The sequence below is a fragment of the Tamandua tetradactyla genome, chromosome 2 (assembly GCF_023851605.1).
Source record: "Tamandua tetradactyla isolate mTamTet1 chromosome 2, mTamTet1.pri, whole genome shotgun sequence".
Classification (NCBI taxonomy): Eukaryota; Metazoa; Chordata; class Mammalia; order Pilosa; family Myrmecophagidae; genus Tamandua; species Tamandua tetradactyla.
In genome coordinates, this window is record NC_135328.1 from 57,149,506 (window position 1) to 57,166,140 (window position 16,635).

Below are 16,635 nucleotides of genomic sequence, written 5' to 3' on the forward strand. Positions count from 1 at the left end.
CTCTGTTATATTCCTCCTCCTCCTTTGATCCTTCTCCCACACTTTAGGGGTAGTTGGGCTCTCCCCATTCTAACTGCAGGATGGACACTCAGAACCAAGGGTTCTCTTATTCCAGGCACACTGGCTCTCACCACCACCCGCCTGGGCTGCCGTGGGGGATTGAGGGTGAAGTGGGGCCCTTTCACGCATCTGGAAAGCACTGAGGTTAGGAACACCAGCTCTGGGACAGGCCCACCACCAGGGGATCCAACACCACTGCTGAGCACTGGATAACCATAGGCCAGTCACTTCCCCTGACAGAGTCCCTCAGTGCCTGGCTCAGAGACTCGCTCACAAGAAGCACCTAGAAATACTGGCCTTGAAGGTGATCTGGTCAGGTGCCCCAGGCTCCTTCCTACAGGAAGCCCTCAGGAGTTGGGAGCAAAGTGTGCTTATAGGTACCAAACCAGGATTCCAGGATGTCAGGGCTGAGAGGACCCTCAAAGGCCATCCAGTCAACCTCACCAGGATACTGTGGGCCCAGTGTCAGAAGCCTAGCAAGGCCCAAGGATGGCCTGAGGTCCAGAGAGTGGCAGTGTGGCACTCAGACCTTGGGAAAGGGCTGTCCCTGCGGTGGTGCCTTCCCATGAAGACCAGCTCATGGGCCTCTCTCCCTCTTATCTGTGAATGGTCAGGCCACGGGCTGGGGGTTCCCAGGTCTTAGTTCTGGTCCTAGGTCTGTCTTGTCTCTAGCTTCTTGACCTGTCTGCCTGCTTGGCATAGCTTGGTCGGGGGCTTATGTCTGTGCCAGAGGGACAGATAGCACGCCTAGCGTCAGGAGGAATTTTGGGGAGGTGTCTGCGCTCCTCTCACCCGGCAGCTGTCCCACCTTGCCCACATCTGTCTGCAGCCGAGAAGGAGATGTCAGCGTGTCATTTCCAAATTCCTGGTGGCTGTCCAAACCCACATCCCGGGATAGAGGAGCTTCAGCTCCCCCTAATCTCCATCATAGTGATTGTCATCACTGCCACTTCCCTTGCCAGATGTTTTTAAAGGAAGAAACCAGTGTGAGAATGTCACCTTAACCCATGAGTTACTTACCTTGACACCTTAAAAATTAAACCAGCTCCCCCCTCCCCTTCCCCAAGCTTCACACCAGAGTGCCAGCAGGGGTTCAGCTTTCAGCATTGGCTCCCAGGTTGCTGTTGTGATCCTGTCTTTTACATTCCACGCTATACATCCAGTCACAGAACGGTAGGTTCGCAGAGCCTAGTACCCCAAAACATCTCCCCATTGGCCTCACACTGGGTGGACTGACATGCCCAGGTCACATGTTGGCCTGCCTGAGCTCCCCTCCCACCTGCAGCTCCCACCGTTTCCCATGCACACCCCTTCTCCATGCAGTGCTGAGCGCAAAGCTTTTAACTCTTCCTGTTTCCTTAGCTGCACAATTTCACTGCTTCGTTTAAGCAGTTACTTCCCTTCCAAGCTGATAAAGCCTTGTGATCTCTTCAACATAGATAGATGAGCCTTCGCTCAAATGGGGTTTTACATTTTTCATTTAATATACACACTGTTTCCTTTCTAACAGCCCAAGCAAGTGTGCCTCCTGCTTCTCGATGTGTCAAGGCAATTCTCCGATGAAATGACCCTTCACTGAGGAGCAGAACTTGCCATCGGCTCTGTAATTAGAGCCTTAAAAAATCTTGATTTAAATCTCAATTCTTAACAGGAATTATTCTCTCTTGAAACATAATTGCTCTCAGAACAATTTCCTTTAAACTGGGGTTGACATCTCTAAATACATTATTATGAGCAGATGTATTGCTCAGTACCTGTACTTCATTAAGCATCTGGAAATGGTCCTGAAGCCCAAATTAGTGTATTAATAGAGCGGGTGCTCGGAGGCTTGGGAACCCCAGACCTGAGTGGAAGAAATGTGTATAAGCCCCACCAGTTACCCTGTGGGAGCAGCTGTGATAGGAGGAGGAACTCGGGCTCACAACGGCTGTGGTGTTCCTAAGGCATCCCAGACACAGCAGCAAACTCACAGTAATAGCACTAATAGGGTCGCAGAAAGCTAGGCTTGTTGCCAGGTGGGCAGAGAAGACTGGCCTGGCAAAGGCCAGGTGATGGAGGGGTAGATGATTCCATGTGGCTCTACTCTCCAAGGACCCACAGCTCTTCTTTTAGTAGATGCTTTGGGTAGGCTTTGTCCAGCCAGGCCTGAAGTCGGACATTGAGAGTACAGAGGCCAGGCCCTGCTCTGGAGCTCTCAGAGAAACTGGGAAGATGGACAGGTAATTACTATTGAGGAAGGCAGGTGCTGAGAGAAGCATGAGTGCCCTTGGCGCAGTCAGAGAAGGAAAGGAGTCCTGGAAGACTTCCTGGCAGAGGGAACCCTTTGGCCATGCCTAGGAGAATGGGGCTGAATTTACTGAGCAGGGAGAGGGGGAAGAAAGGTCCACCCTCTACCCACGTCCTATTGGCTAAAAATGGTCATCTGATTCCACTGGCAGCAAGGGAGGCTGGGAAATGTAGTCTTTGGCTGGGTAGCTCCTTTTCGACAACAGTTCCATACTATGGAAGGGGCAGCCTCAATTTAGGGAGAAGAGCTTGCCATCCCTTCCACTCTGTTTCCTCATCTGTAAATAGGGGTAATGACCCTGTCCTCCCCCACTTGTGAGGGTGTTATGGACCTGAAAATGCTTTGTGCCTGCCAGGCAAGGCTTAAACAGGTGTCTGCACAATAATAGGAAGAGGAGCCAAGGTTTTTCATTGTGGTGGTGGTTTGTTTTCCCAAGGAAACTCCCAGAAGCTGAGTGGTACTAGTTCCTGATCTGATGCTGGATTGTATGGCGCCCTTGGGCACAGCTCTGTTTCAGGAGGTCCTATACTCGGTCCTGGAATGGAAAGGGGTGACTGGCAGCAGCTTCAAACCCAGGGCACCCTCTGTCCAGGCAGCCACAGCAGTGGAGTCTGCACACTGGCAGGAATTTGCCCTCTGCCCAATGAGGAAGGATAGTCCTCCAGGGGAGATGCATATGGCACAGCCTTGCTCAAAGCAAAATTGAGAGGCTCTGCAAAAGCACTTTCCTGCTCCTCCACCCGGTCCCCTGGTCCCAGGAACATAGCAGCACTGGCCTCTGCATCTTGCAAATCTTAATAACCTCTGTGTTTTGTTCACAGGAGCAACCAGGGTTTTATGCACATGAAACTGGCCAAAACCAAAGAAAAATACATTCTGGGTCAGAACAGCCCCCCGTTCGACAGTGTCCCGGAAGTCATCCACTACTACACCACCAGAAAGCTGCCCATCAAAGGGGCCGAGCACTTGTCCCTCCTATACCCCGTGGCTGTGCGGACCCTGTGAGCAGGCTGGCCCCACCTGCTGTGACCCAGCTAGCAACTTGGAGGAGCCAGAGGCCCCGCTGACCATCCCCAGCCCCTGTGGCCGGCCGTGTCCAGTTTATGTTGTGTGTATGGTACTAGCACACCACTGCATGTCTCTAGAATGCTGTTGCCACTTTTGGGGGCTGGAGGAGGCCTGGATAAAGACAGACAGCCGACTTGCCACTCAGCCCCCACCCCCACCACCTCCTTGAGTTTCTGTGAATTAAAATGTTTGCAAATCCAAAGAGATGCCTTCCAGGATGAACAAAGGCTGAGCAGCTCCGAGGGGCAGGAGCTCCCTGGGTTGTATCTCTTTGTTCTCCAGATGTCACAAAGCACACCTGTGTACAGGATTTCCCACCAGGGCCCCACTGGTGCTTTGAGAGCCAGGAGCCTAGTACATTGTTAGAAGAGGCCCCAGGGGTCCTGCCTCCCCTCTGGGGGGTGAGGGAGTGTCTGTGTGAGTGTGCGCACAGAGGACATGGTCACACACAGATGTGAGTAAACCCATAATCTACTTTTAGTCAATGTAATCAATAGGAAATCTCCAAGGAATCATTGTGCAGTCCAAAAGAGGATACAATTATTTATGAATAGGGTGTGTAAATAAAATAGGCATTTAATATACATTCTTATCCCTTTTTTTCTTATATATTATAGAGTATCTTCGGGGGTGGGGGAATTACTGACCTATCAACTTTATTTTCAGAGCAGGGTGTGTATTGACAGGGTGTGGGGGTGGACAGGGCTGAGGCAGGGGGTTGCACAGGACTGGAGGAGCATCATATAGTTGGTGAGATTTTCTTGGCACCTGGTGAGGCTGCAGGAAGGTAGAGCCAAGCTCAGACCCCAGCAGTCGATACAAAGGGGGACCTGTCAGCCTGGCTTTTCCACCTGCCATCAGTAAGTGCATAACAACTCACCATGTGCATGGCACCTGGCAGTCCACAGAGGGCTTTCCTGCCCATGATCGGGGTCATTGCCACCCCAAAAGATGATGTATCGTGAGTAAAGAGGACTCAGAGAGGGAAAGTGACTTAGTCAAGGTCACACAGCTCATAACAGTGGAGCAGGGTCGAGCTCAACTAACAGGCTCCACAATCCATGCTCTTTCATTGGCTCTGTGTGGCCTTGTCACCCTGCACCTGGAAGAAAGAAGAATCCTGAGCTTTTGGGCCGGGGAGCCCTCTGGACTGTCCACACTGCTTCCACGCAGATAAACACACGCACACCACCTCAGCCTTGCCCCTGCCTCAACAGGAACAGAGGTTCTTCCTGCACATTTGGGGCAGAACCTAAAAAGGCTAGGAAGTTCCTTATTTTTCAGTTCCTCTTCCTTTCTCACCCACCTGCCCACGCTATGGTTAAATGCAATTGAAGCAACAGAATCGTTGCCTGAAAGGTACAGCTTCCATCTGCTGAATGATGTGGGGGCCTGTTTCCAGAGCCCCTACCTCCCACGTGTCATCCTGCCTGTCCGGCTGCTCTGAATGGGCTGGAAGTTGGGTGAACCTTATCCCCAGCTCACATGAGAAGAGCACCTGGGTCTGAGTTTGAACATCAACAGCAGATCTGGGCCCTCCTCCAGGGCTTGAGAGGTGGTCGAGGCTCGCTTCAGGTGCATGATGGAGGGACTGGCCGTGGTGGAGGTCCAGAGGAGGAACAGGACCGGCCAAGGTCACCAGTCCAGTTGAGGTAGGGATGAAAGCTGCACCCTTGAGGTGGCTGCAGGGATCTCACAGTGTCTGGCCAGAGCCGTCACCAGCCTGTTTGGGGCGAGCAGCCTTTCGCGCCTCGGCCACCCTCCTGGGTCCTAGTTTATGGATCCAGGCCTTCCCCATGGGAGGCATACAGAGCGCCATGAAAAAGCCAGTCCTGACCCTCTCCCTGTTTGGTATTTTCCAGAACGTCCTTGGAAGCAATGCTTTCCTTTTTTGCGAATGTGAAAATGAATGAGGAGTTGGTGCTTTGTCCAGACAGAGGTGCTAAGGGAGGCTGGGCCAGCCCCGAGGACCAGGGCTCTGTCCCCGCTAGCTCCTCTTCCACCACAGGCCACTCCACATTTGGCAGCAGGGCTGCTCCCTGCGGCTGTGGGGTCGGGCTGTGCCGAGCCGCCTGTCCCTGCTCTGTGGACAGTTCTCCTCAGTACAGGGCCCCCTCCACGGCCTCGGGGGACGCTGGGCTGCCCTGGCGCAGGCCTGGCCCTCACGCCCCCGAGGCGCCCCTGCCCTCCCCCCCCCCCGCCCCCCGGGGTTGCCCCGGGAGACCCGCCTCCAGCCCCCGCGGGTGGGGTCGCCTGAGGCGCCCGCCTACAGGATGGGAGCTGCTGAAAGGAATTCTTTTCCTCAATTTTATGAACCTCTCCCTCTTCTTCCTCTAATTGTGACCGTTTCCTCTGTCAGCGTGCATTCGTGTTTTCTTGGACATCTAACAATTGAAACAGCTTTTCCCTTTCAGAAACACTCACATTCAGAAACCCTCACAGGCTACTGGTGTAGGTTCGGTTTTTGTTTTGCCTTTTTTTTTTTTTTTTTTCATCCGCTGCTAATTAATGGGGGAAAAAATCGAGCCGGATTTCTCTGAGGAGAGGAAAGAGCTCGCGGCCACACAATACCGCGCCCTCAGCGCTCTGCTGAGAACACAGCCTCCAGCCACTGAGGGCCTCGGCGCCCACAGCCGGCGCACTGTTTCCATGTTCTCCCCCCTTTCTTTCTCCTCGCCGGCGTCATCCACCACAAAGCAGCGGCCCCTTGAGCAGCTCCGTCCTCGCGCGCCGTCTTCGGGGTGTTTGTCGCGGCCGCCAGGCAAGATGGCGCCCCCCGGGGGAAGGAGGCCCCGCGCGACGACGGCCCCCGCCTGCCGGGCCCGAGGTGGAGTCACAGGAGCATCTGCCCGATGCGCTCGCGGGCTCCGGGAGAAAGGCAGGCTCAGGGAGCAGACGCTGCCCGGGAAAGTTGTGGCAAAAGGCTCTGAGTCTCCAGGGCGGCTGGGCTGGCTGCTGCCCGCGCCCGGAGAGGACGGGGGAGCGGAGTTGCGGCCTCGCCCCCAGCCGGGCTCCGCAGCCACGGGGGCCCTCGGCAGGCGCAACCCCCACCGCAGCACAGGTAGGTTCCCTTCTTCAGGTTTTGAACACACTGGCTCTCCTAGACTGCGGGGGAGGTGGCTGATGCCGCTCGGCAGGGACAGCAGCCAGGACCACAGTCTGCTGGCACAGCCCCAGGACACAACTCCCCTGAAAAAGCACGAACGAGAACCAGGAGGCTCCCCTGACTCCTCCAGAACTCCTCGGAGACCCACTCTTAGGCCCCCTCCGGGGACCAGGTGGGAGCTCTCCACCCTCCGCCCCCCTCCTCCCCCCTCCTCCTCAAGGCTGTTTGTATCACTGCCTGGAGCTTCGGACCAGCCACCTGCTGCTTAAAAGGGCTTCCTGTAAAGTTCTAATTCTGTGTGATACACTGTATAAAAATGTATGTTTCATGCGAAGCTTTTTCTGCCCAAGTGTCTTGTTTAAATGCACCTCCTTGAGCATGCTATGTTTTATTTCTTGAAAATGCAACCTTGTGCCCTAGGAATCTAATTCGATTGCCTTCTGTTGATAAAGGGTAAGATTCTAACATCATCCCCCAAAGGTGGACTGTTAACAGGAGGAAAAGGAACCTCCCTGCTTCCTAATACAAGGAAGATAGAGCCCTAATGAGCTCCTGAAAGGGAAACAAATTAATTTGTTCAGCAAACATTTGCTCAGTGCCTACTGGTCTTCTGGCCTCGTCCATACAGAGGTGAGTGGGGCTCAGCCCTGTCTCAAGCAGTTTCCAGCCCCTATGCATGCGATGGTAGGGGCCAGTCCAGGATGCTGTGGGAGACCAGGTGCAGCAGTCAGGGTAAGTTGGGTGCTGGAGGATGAGTAGGAGTTCACCATGGAGTCTGGAGAGGTAAGCATTCTGGGCAAAGGTAACAACTGGTAGAATCATCAGGGAGAGTCCAACAGGCCTGGTGGGCTTAGTCTGCCATGCTAGATGGCAAGGCCGCTGGGTCTATCTGAAGCCAAAGCATAGGGCAGGTGAAAGGGCCATTGTCTGTTCAAGCCAGCAAGTAATTCTTGGTTTCTGGAGACCTTCTGTGCTCCTGGTTTTTGGAAGTGAATGCCTCAGGGGAGGAGAGCAAGGGTCTAATGCTCACCATTGTCATGAGACTGACGAGGCAGCCTGGAGTCTGAGAGCAGAAGCTGAGGCAGGAGGGTTGCGAGGGTCTGCAGGTTAAGTCTTACACACAGATGAGAGCCTGAGTGGGTGTCCGGCCCCCAGTCTTTGGCCTTCCCACGCAGCCACTCATCACAATGCAAACACAGGAACAGAGATGAAAGCAGACCTGGCCTGTGCCCTGGGGGACTCACCTGCCCCTCCTTTTCTCCCTGTGCCCCAGCAGGCCCATGCCTTCCACATACCTGCAGTGTGCAGGCTTAGCTTCTATCCTCCCTCATTCTGGGGACCCGGAATTCCCACTTGGACTCACAGGTCCCTGAGAGTGCCCCACAGGGCATGCCGGGGCAGCAGCTGCTCAGGGGCCTGCCCTCGTCCACAGAAAATGCGTGTGCTCAAGGGAGGGCCGAGACCTGCACGTCGCCCTGGTGATCAGAAATGTTCCTGGGCCCAACCAGGACTCTGGGACCAAGGGCAACGCCAGTGCTTGGCAGCCAGGAATTTTTAGGGGAAGGAGAAGGGGTTTCTTGTGATCACCTCTAAACTGTTTAATGCTCTGGTGGGTTTTTATTTTCATTTAAGTTCAATGTAATAGATATTGAGCATCAAACAGAGATTAGGACAAGCTAGTGACCAGAAGTGGGAAACTTAACAACCAGAAACTACAGAAAATAGTCTCTGCAGAGACTCAGCAGGGTGGGCCAGAAACAGGCCCAGAGAAGGACTGGGGTTTACACAAGGCCACACAGCAAGTCCGTCTCCACATGCTCTGGGGTGCTTGAAGGTGGCCAGCTCAGAGGAAGACCAGGGCTGAAGGATTTCTTCTTGGATAGTATATGAGCCAGTTCCACCGTGCAACTTCCTTCTAAGCAGAAGTGTCCCAGGCCTACAGTGACTGGTGTCAGCTCTGGCTTTGGGGGACAGTTTATCCAAAAACGCTGTTGTCTACTTTTCTGCTGCAAGTCAACAGTGTGGCTCTGGCGCCCTCGTGTGGCTCCTTTTAGCATTGCAGCCAGTCCCAAGGGAGGGAAACAGCCTCCAAGTCGCCAGGGTGTGTTGCAGAAAGAGAAAATGAGGCCCAGAGATGAAAGAGGCAGACAACAGAGTGGTGGATGATGGGTGTTCTGGCCGAGGTGTGAACAGTAGAGGAAAGGACAGAGGAAGTAACACTTGAACCGGGCCTCACCTGTGGAAGGTAGAGGCATCCCAGGCCAAGGAAACAGGCAGCTACACCCACTCCCAATCCAGTGCTCTCTCGAATGCGGTCTACTCTCAAACCTTACTAATTCACAATGGCTGAGAAGGAAGGTCGGGCTGACTTAGATTGATACAGAACAATTTTATATATATATATATATATAAGTTACTTTCTGATCATGAAATTAATGTGTTCTTCCCGAACCAAATTTGTATAATAGGAAAATATAAAGAAAATAGGAATTACCCTAAATTCAGAGAAAATCACCGCTAACATTCTAAGGAATTTCTCAGGCATCTTTTCTATGCATACATACAATTTTAAAAAACAAAATTGGGTTCATGCCATGTTTATATAGTTTTATACTCTCCATTTTTCACTTCACTGACCCGTGCTTTTCCATCGGGTTATTAAATCTTTTCCTTTATATTCTTAAATATATATATATATATAATAGCTACATGGTATTCTACGTCAGTTTAACTTATCCAATATTTTCTATAAGTGGCACTTCCAGAAATATCTTTATTCAGAAGTCTTTACCCATAGTTATGGCTTTTTTCTAAGGAAAAATTCACACAAGTGGCATTACTGAGTCAAAAGCTAGGTGCATCTAGCTTTAAGGCATGATCTTTAAGGCATCATATCCTCCAAAGAGACACCAGTGTATCTTCTACCGCCTTTTGTAAGATTGCCCTCAAAGAAAAGCTATTTGATTTCATTTGAAGACTTTTAGCAAATTGGTCTTGGCCTAAAAGGTGAGGCATGAGACACAGTTTCTTTTCATCACAGCCATGGGGGCTATAGGGGCAGAACAGGAGGCTGCCTGGGCTCCATTTGTAGATGGCCATTCGTCCCGGGACTGAGGGGCCTCCCAGGACACAGGATTCTCAGTGCAAAATCCAGGTAAGTCCCAGGCAAACTGGCAAGGTTGGCTATCCACGCTGCCACTCCCTGCAACTCCATCTCACCACCTCACTCCATCTCTTTCCAGCTGTGACCTGGGCAAACTGCAGACCTCTCCAAGCTTCCATTTTCAACCCTGTATAAAGCGATCTCACAGGGCTATTGCAAAGAGCATGCACGGTATTTGATTAACATCATCAGCAACCTTCCATGAGGACAAGGTGAGTTTTCCTGGGAAAGGCAGAGGCCATTGTGGCCACAGAATTTCAAAGGGAAGAGAAGCAAAGGGTGGGGGGTTCTGGAAAGTCTTCCTTTAGGGGGTGGGAATGGAACTCTTCTGAATATTCTAGCTCTTCTGAATGTACTAAAGAAAGGATCTGAGCCTGAGGTACTTTTTCCCTCTGGATCGAAGCCAGAGTGGCAAGCACAGAATTCTCTCCAACCCCATCCCTCAGCATCTCCAACCCCATCCCTCAGCATCTCCTAACATCCCACCTTTATTTGTTACTTAAATAGATTCTAATGGACTACAGCTCCTTAGCATTTTTTTTGTTATTTAAATTACCACATGTATTGTTCATTCCAATATTTAACCTATTTATTGTCTTTGTTTAAATAGTAAACCTATGCATTGTCTTTATATTCAAGTATTAAATATTAAACATGTTCACTATTTCTTGTCTGTCTCCACTCACTAGACTGTGGCTAGTATGGAGGCTCCGTACAAGCAAGGATCTGGGAGAGTTTCTGGCACACTGTGGTGCTTAGTAAGTGTTTAAGTGATATAACAATAATGAAAGTTCCCATTTATGGAGAGCATCAAATTCAAAATATGCTTTCATGGGAGCATTCCAAGCAGCAGCACAGACAAGGCCTGCTCTGTGTGCCTCTGACCTCGTACATGCATTAGTCCTCTACAGCAAGAGCCCAGCTGAGACGCTGAAGCTCAGAAAGGCCAAGTGACTGCTAAGAAAAGCAGAAGCTAGGTTTAGCGGTTGGGACCCAGAAGTTGGCCAGTTTGCAGAACAATCATGCACAAAATACAGGATATCCATATACCACCCCACCACCAACACTTCAGAGTTCGTTTTGTACCCAGATGACAATCAAAAGCAGGGTCTAGATGGATCAACATGTTTCCTTCCGCAAGAGCAAGAGAGAAGGATAACATTTAGAACTTCGGGTGACTAAGTCCCTCTGCTCCTCTGTTGCCCTCTCCACACCAGCCACCTGAAGGAAGACGAGCTCCTGCCCCGCGGCTTCTGTCATGCTGGGGAACCTCCCTCGGGCACCAGGAAGGGCCTCATTCTGTAGATGGGGAAACTGAGGCTCAGGGAGGGGAGGGCCTTGCCCCTGGCCCATTGGTGGGAATTCAAGCCCAAGCATTCTGACCTGGTAATATGTTACATCCAGTTCATTGTTTCCCACTGACCTGATCATAAGGTCACCAGGGGTTCATGTAAAAATACTAACTCCAGAGCCCTTCCTTTAGGAGATTGTGACTCAGTAGGTGTTGGGAGAGCCCCGGAATCTGTATTTTTAACAAGCTCCCCAGGGGTGTCTTATGATCAGAATTTGTGAGATGCTCCTTCCACCAAGAAATTAAGAATTAACAAATGATTATGGTTACTGAATCATTACATAGATTTTTTTTCTTTCTAGTATATTGTAGAATAGCTAAAAGTTAATACCTGAAATTACTGAAACTAGTCTCAGCCCTGTTTATATTTTTGTAGTGGTGATTCTAGCCTGGTCTTAGCCCTGTTCATACTTGTTATTGTAATGGTAATAGCTCCATCTCTTCTTGCTTGAATCCATAAAAACCCTGAACTCCTTAGACTAGGAGAGGCAGATCTTGGGGTCGGTATGCCATCTGATCTCCTACCTCATGCTTAGCAACAAATTCTCTGAGACCCCGGCATCATTGTTACAGATCAGCTGGTATGCATGTGGGACTGAGAACTCTGCTTTTCTCCGGTATCAAGAGCACACAAGCGATGTGAACTTCGGAGGAAATAACTCTCACGTAACTGCTTGGAAAACCGAGTATTGTGCAAGTGTTTGTTGTTTTATTGACAGGGCCCTTAACTAGATAAAAATGTTTGTATTTCACAAGTACATGTAACTCAGATACCAAGCAAGGTGTCCCATGATCCCACTCAGAGTTCAGCAAACTTTCTGAGCCCTGGGAGCTGCCAAAGGCATAAGCTCTGCCCTTAGTGGTGCCCAGGAGAAAGACAAAGGTGGAGAAAGGGTTGAGGTCAAGGAGAACCTGAGGAGCCTGATGCCCCGCTCTGTCCTCACACATCCCGTACTATCCAACACTGTCTTTGGAGCCCACCTTGTTTGAATTCGGGACATCCTTTGTAAGGTCACCTCTTCTAGGTAGCCTTCCTTCATTGCTGTGGTTCAATTTCCCTCTCTTGGGAGCCTCACTTCTTGGTTTATGTCTGTCTTGAGCTCTGACTGGTTCTCCTAGGCATTCGTTTTCTCTGGGCTGCAGGCTTCTTCACTCACGCATTCCTAAACTCTGCAGGCTGTGGTGCTTCAAACTTTAGGTTATTATTATGGGGCAGGATATCAATTAGAGCTAATTCTCAAAATTGCTTGAGAAGAGGCAATCACCTGAGGCCTCTGTGAACTATATACAGATGTCCCCCTAGAAATTCTGATTTAATAGTAGGTGTGAGTGGGAACTGGGATCTATTTTTTTAACCAAGCTTTTAGGATCTAGAATCAAGGTCGATACATTTCAAATGGTAATGAACATACACAAATCACCTGGTGACCTTGTTCAATTCAAGTCCTGAGACAGCTGGTCTGGGGCAGGCCAGGACTCTGCATCTCTGATAGGCCCAGGGATACAGGGACCACATGCTGCTTGGCTAAGTTCAGGTGATTTGTATCTTCAGGAACACTTGGGAAGCAAGGATTTAGTGCTCTTGTTTCTCACCTTGGTGCACCTGGGGAACTCGTAAACCATACTCAAGTCCAGGCCCCACTGGCAGGCCAATCAAATCAGAATCTCCAACTATAGGCCCAGGCCTTGGCTTTTTTGTTTGTTTTTAAAGCTCTCCTGATTATTCCAGTGTGAAACAAGGTTGAGTTACTGATTTAGTGGGATCCCACCAGCATTAAAATAAATTAATTAATAAATGAATTAGAATAGACAATCTCACGGGCTTGTGAGGTAAAACCTTTGTCTTGCGTGTATGTGACACATACAGATGTATGTGAGCTGCTGGGTTAATGTGATTTAAAAATGAGTGAAGGAGAAAGGGACCATGTCCTGCTGTTCAAAGATCAGCAGGGGGGGAGACGGATTGAACTCAAAGAACCTTGGGAGAAGGGAGTGGGGGCGGGGTAGGGGTGGGAGTGGGGGCGGGGTAGGGGTGGGAGTGGGGGCGGGGTAGGGGTGGGAGTGGGGGCGGGGTAGGGGTGGGAGTGGGGGCGGGGTAGGGGTGGGTGTGGGGGTGGAGCCGGGACTGACAGCAGTGAAGGGGCTGTGCACGGTGAGGCAGTGAGGTCAGGGGACAGAAGAGAAGCCTCTGAGCCGACCAATGAAGGATGAGCAGGACTTTGTCATGCAAGCAGGGGGCCTTATAGGCACAGAGGACAAAATGTACGCAGTTTGGGCATGTGTAAAAAGAACAGGGCAAGTTCAGGGAAGGGCACCAGCAGTATGGTTGGAGCCTGCGGGTGTGAAGGCGAGTGGTGGAGATAGGCCAAGAAAACAACCAGGGCCTGGGAAATGAGAGCTGAAGAGAAAGGAAGGTCGCTGACCCCTTGTTAGGGATGACCCTGGGTGACCCTATCTGGACAGAGCCACAAACAGTAGCTGAGACTCCACCGACTGTTTGCATAAAGCTGTTTTTGTGGACATATGGGCTCATGGGACCTCAGGGCACTACACAACTTTCTAGAAAGCATTTTTGGTGGGAGTGGAGTACTCTTAAGCCCGGATCCATTAGCAACGTTTCTGTGTTCCCTTTCCCAAGAACCCCAATCCTCCTTTTTAACAGCTCTGTTCTCCACCAACATTTCATTCCTTCTATGAGCATCTTCTGTGCCAAGCACTGATTGGAGTCAGGAATGGGTCAGACAACCCTGTTCTGGTGAGCTGGCAGAGGAAGAGGTACCCTGTGAGTGACTGCAACATGAGGCAGTATGACAGAAGGACCCCAAACTTAGTGGCAAGAGAAGGCAAAAGCAGGTGCAAATAAATTTTGCCTGGGGTGATGAAGGAAGGCTTTTCAGAGGGGGTGTTATATAGGGCCTTAAAGGGCTAACATGTTTATTGGTGAAGAGCTAATGGTGAAAGGAGGAAATAGGCCTAAGGATTAGCAAAACACTTAGAGACTTCACGTGAGAGTAGTAAGTGGAGAGGCAGGTAGATAGAAGGGCCAGGGCACAGACAGCCAAGGAGTTTGGTTTTATTGGGGAGGCAAGAGGGACCCCTTAGAGGTTTTTAAGCAGAGGAGTGACATGATCACCGCCGAGTGGAAGGATGTTCTTTGACAGGTGATATGGAGGCTGGAGAAATGGAAAACAGTTTAAGAGACTCAATAATGAAATGAAAGAATGAATGGATGAGGACAGAAAAATGAAAGACTGATGAATCATGAATCAAGAAAGGAAGGGTTTTCATCTCCAACATTCATATACTCAGAAGACCCAAGTAAGGGCCTGGGGGTTTCTAAAAAGGAATGAAGAGCTGCTGTTGGCTTGGGATTTTTACACTCGTGTGTCTGTTATGCCCCCGAATGTGTATTTAATTTTAATCTTTTCCTCCTTTTCAGGCTTCATCACAGGAGAATAACCACTACATTCTAATCTGAAATGGATCACTTATGCTTATGAACACAATGGATGCCCGTCTGGTTTATATTTTGAATAATACATTGAGTAGGAATACACAGAAGACAGGGCAAACATGACTTTGAGGTAAAAACCCTCTCCCCCATTGTTGCCCAGTTAATCTTCCTAAATCCTGTGGGGCCTTGTCAGAGTCCTGTGGCACCCACAATCTAATCACTTGGGCACTAATTATGTATCAGGTGCCCTTGTCTCTGAGTCAAGAGCTCCCTATTAGGCCTTAACACCTGACCTTTTCCAATCTCATCTCCTGCTTTTAGGACTTTCTTCACTGGTCAAATTCCACTATTCATCCGCTAACGCCCAGTTTAAACACTTCCTTCTCTATGAAGCCATCCCTGGTTCTCTCAAGGGATGAGGCTTCTTACTCTTCGGAATTTCCAGAGTTTTTATTTTTTTAAATCCTTCACATGACATGAGCCTGGCACACAAGAGGAACCTCTGTAGCGTTGAAACTGGGTGGCATGGTGTCCAATCCTCAGCAGCAGTTACACACACCAGCCTAAGCAGGCCTAGGCAGAGCCACACCTGCTAGGAGTCCGAATCTACAAACTGCTTTTGGTGCGAAGTGGACAGGAGGGTTGCTTACCTACAGCTGAGCTCTGGAACCCCCCACTAACCCTCACTCCACTGAGTGAAGTAACTGAACTAACCCTAAGCGCTCTTTACTGCATATATCCTTCACATTTCCTTTGTTGAAATAAAAACTCAAGCACATTTTGCGAGTTTTATTGAATCAATTCATGAATTGGGAAGACTTCAATCACCAAGAGGCAGACGGGAGTCCCACTGAACAAAGAGAGCAGCAAATTTCTGTAGGTGGAATAAACGAGTACATTGGGAGAGAATTTTTAGGCTGTATTTAAATTTTGTTTTCCGGGTGAGCCCAGCATTAACAAGAAACAGCATCTAGCTGAGGTGCTTTTTATTTATTTATTTTTTGAGGCGGGATTAAGCACAAGCACCTCTATTTGGGCCTATTAGATTTTATCACTTTCGACTCCTCATATTTGCTGTGTGCAATTCAGTTTACAAATCGGTGTCAAAAGTATTACCTCCAATGATCTTTGTAACCGCCCTGGGATGCATGCGAGGCAGGAGTTATTTTTCTTTTCATACAGGGATTTGGGACTCAGGGACCAGTGACTTGTCCAAGTCACTCACAGGAAATATCAAGATTGACTTTTACCCAGACCTCCTAATGCCTAGTTCAGTGCTCCTTCCACAGGCTGTCTACAGCTCGAGGGAAAAGGGTTCGAGAATGATTTGTAAATCCTAAAGTACACACGAGGGGTCCTTTTGTGACCTGCGGTATTGGTAGCTGGCAAAAGGCGACTCGGAAGATAGGATGAAATCTAACCAAGGCCACCCAGGAAAGCCAGGCGAGGCAACTGCAAGCCTTGGGCACACGATGAACTTGAATCTGAAAACTCCCCACTGCTCCTGCCGCAGCAGACTAGAGTATGCATTGGTTGTTTCTGGCACAGCGAGGCCACCGTATGGCACCCATAGTAAGGCACTTGGCTAGCAGAGCCTTAAAGACAGGTGTAACGGTGTGGCCGTCTACCTGCCCTGGGTCAGAGACCCAGAGGCCGAGAGGAGAGCGCCGGGTCAGCTGACTCTCGGCGGGTTAAGGGGAAGGCGGCAAGGCGGCGTCTCTCCCACGTGACGGACTGGGCGGGCCGCCTCCCCCAAACGGCGTCGAGTGCGTCACGTTACGGCACTCCCTGCCCCACCACAAAAGTCTAGGGGCGGTCAAGGTCTGCGCCTGCGCGGGCGCCGGCAGCTGCCTGGCTCGCTCGCCGACCTGCGGGCGGGCGGCTCCCGGGCGTGTGTCCCGACGTCTGCGACGATGGGTGAGTGGTTTGCGGTACGAGATAAGCACGGCCTCCTCTCAACCCCTGGGGTGGAGAATAGGAACTTGAAGAAGGATCCGAGCAGGTCTCCCTAACCCCGGCCTTCTGGCGCGGCGGCTGCAGGGACCCAGCCCTTTGCGCGCGCGCACTGTTCGTCCCGCGCCTTACAGGCGTGGAGCCGTCTGCTGGGTGCCAGCGGTCGCGGGGTCATTTCTTCCTTACCGCGGCG

The 16,635-nt window shown here is 50.6% G+C and overlaps 2 protein-coding genes across 6 annotated transcripts in view; both read left to right on the top strand.

Annotated features, from left to right (window-relative positions):
- Positions 1-4,063, top strand: part of SHB (SH2 domain containing adaptor protein B) — a 131,151-nt gene extending 127,088 nt beyond the window's left edge. Inside the window, exon 6 of the mRNA XM_077147644.1 lies at positions 3,169-4,063. Coding sequence (XP_077003759.1) covers positions 3,169-3,352 — 184 coding nt within the window. The 3' untranslated portion in view covers positions 3,353-4,063. The remainder of the gene's footprint in view (positions 1-3,168) is intronic.
- Positions 4,064-5,661: 1,598 nt separating this feature from the next.
- The window catches only part of SLC25A51 (solute carrier family 25 member 51), a 28,228-nt gene continuing 17,254 nt past the window's right edge, over positions 5,662-16,635 (top strand). Inside the window, exons 1-4 of one of the 5 annotated variants that reach the window (XM_077147651.1) lie at positions 5,662-6,476; positions 9,764-9,896; positions 14,475-14,619; positions 14,811-16,310. In XM_077147651.1, coding sequence (XP_077003766.1) covers positions 5,924-6,476; positions 9,764-9,819 — 609 coding nt within the window. In that variant the 5' untranslated portion in view covers positions 5,662-5,923 and the 3' untranslated portion in view covers positions 9,820-9,896; positions 14,475-14,619; positions 14,811-16,310. Of the gene's footprint in view, positions 6,477-9,201; positions 9,676-9,763; positions 9,897-14,474; positions 14,620-14,810; positions 16,407-16,635 lie in introns of those variants that run through there. The other 4 variants (XM_077147649.1, XM_077147648.1, XM_077147646.1 and 1 more) reach the window with 4 other exon arrangements.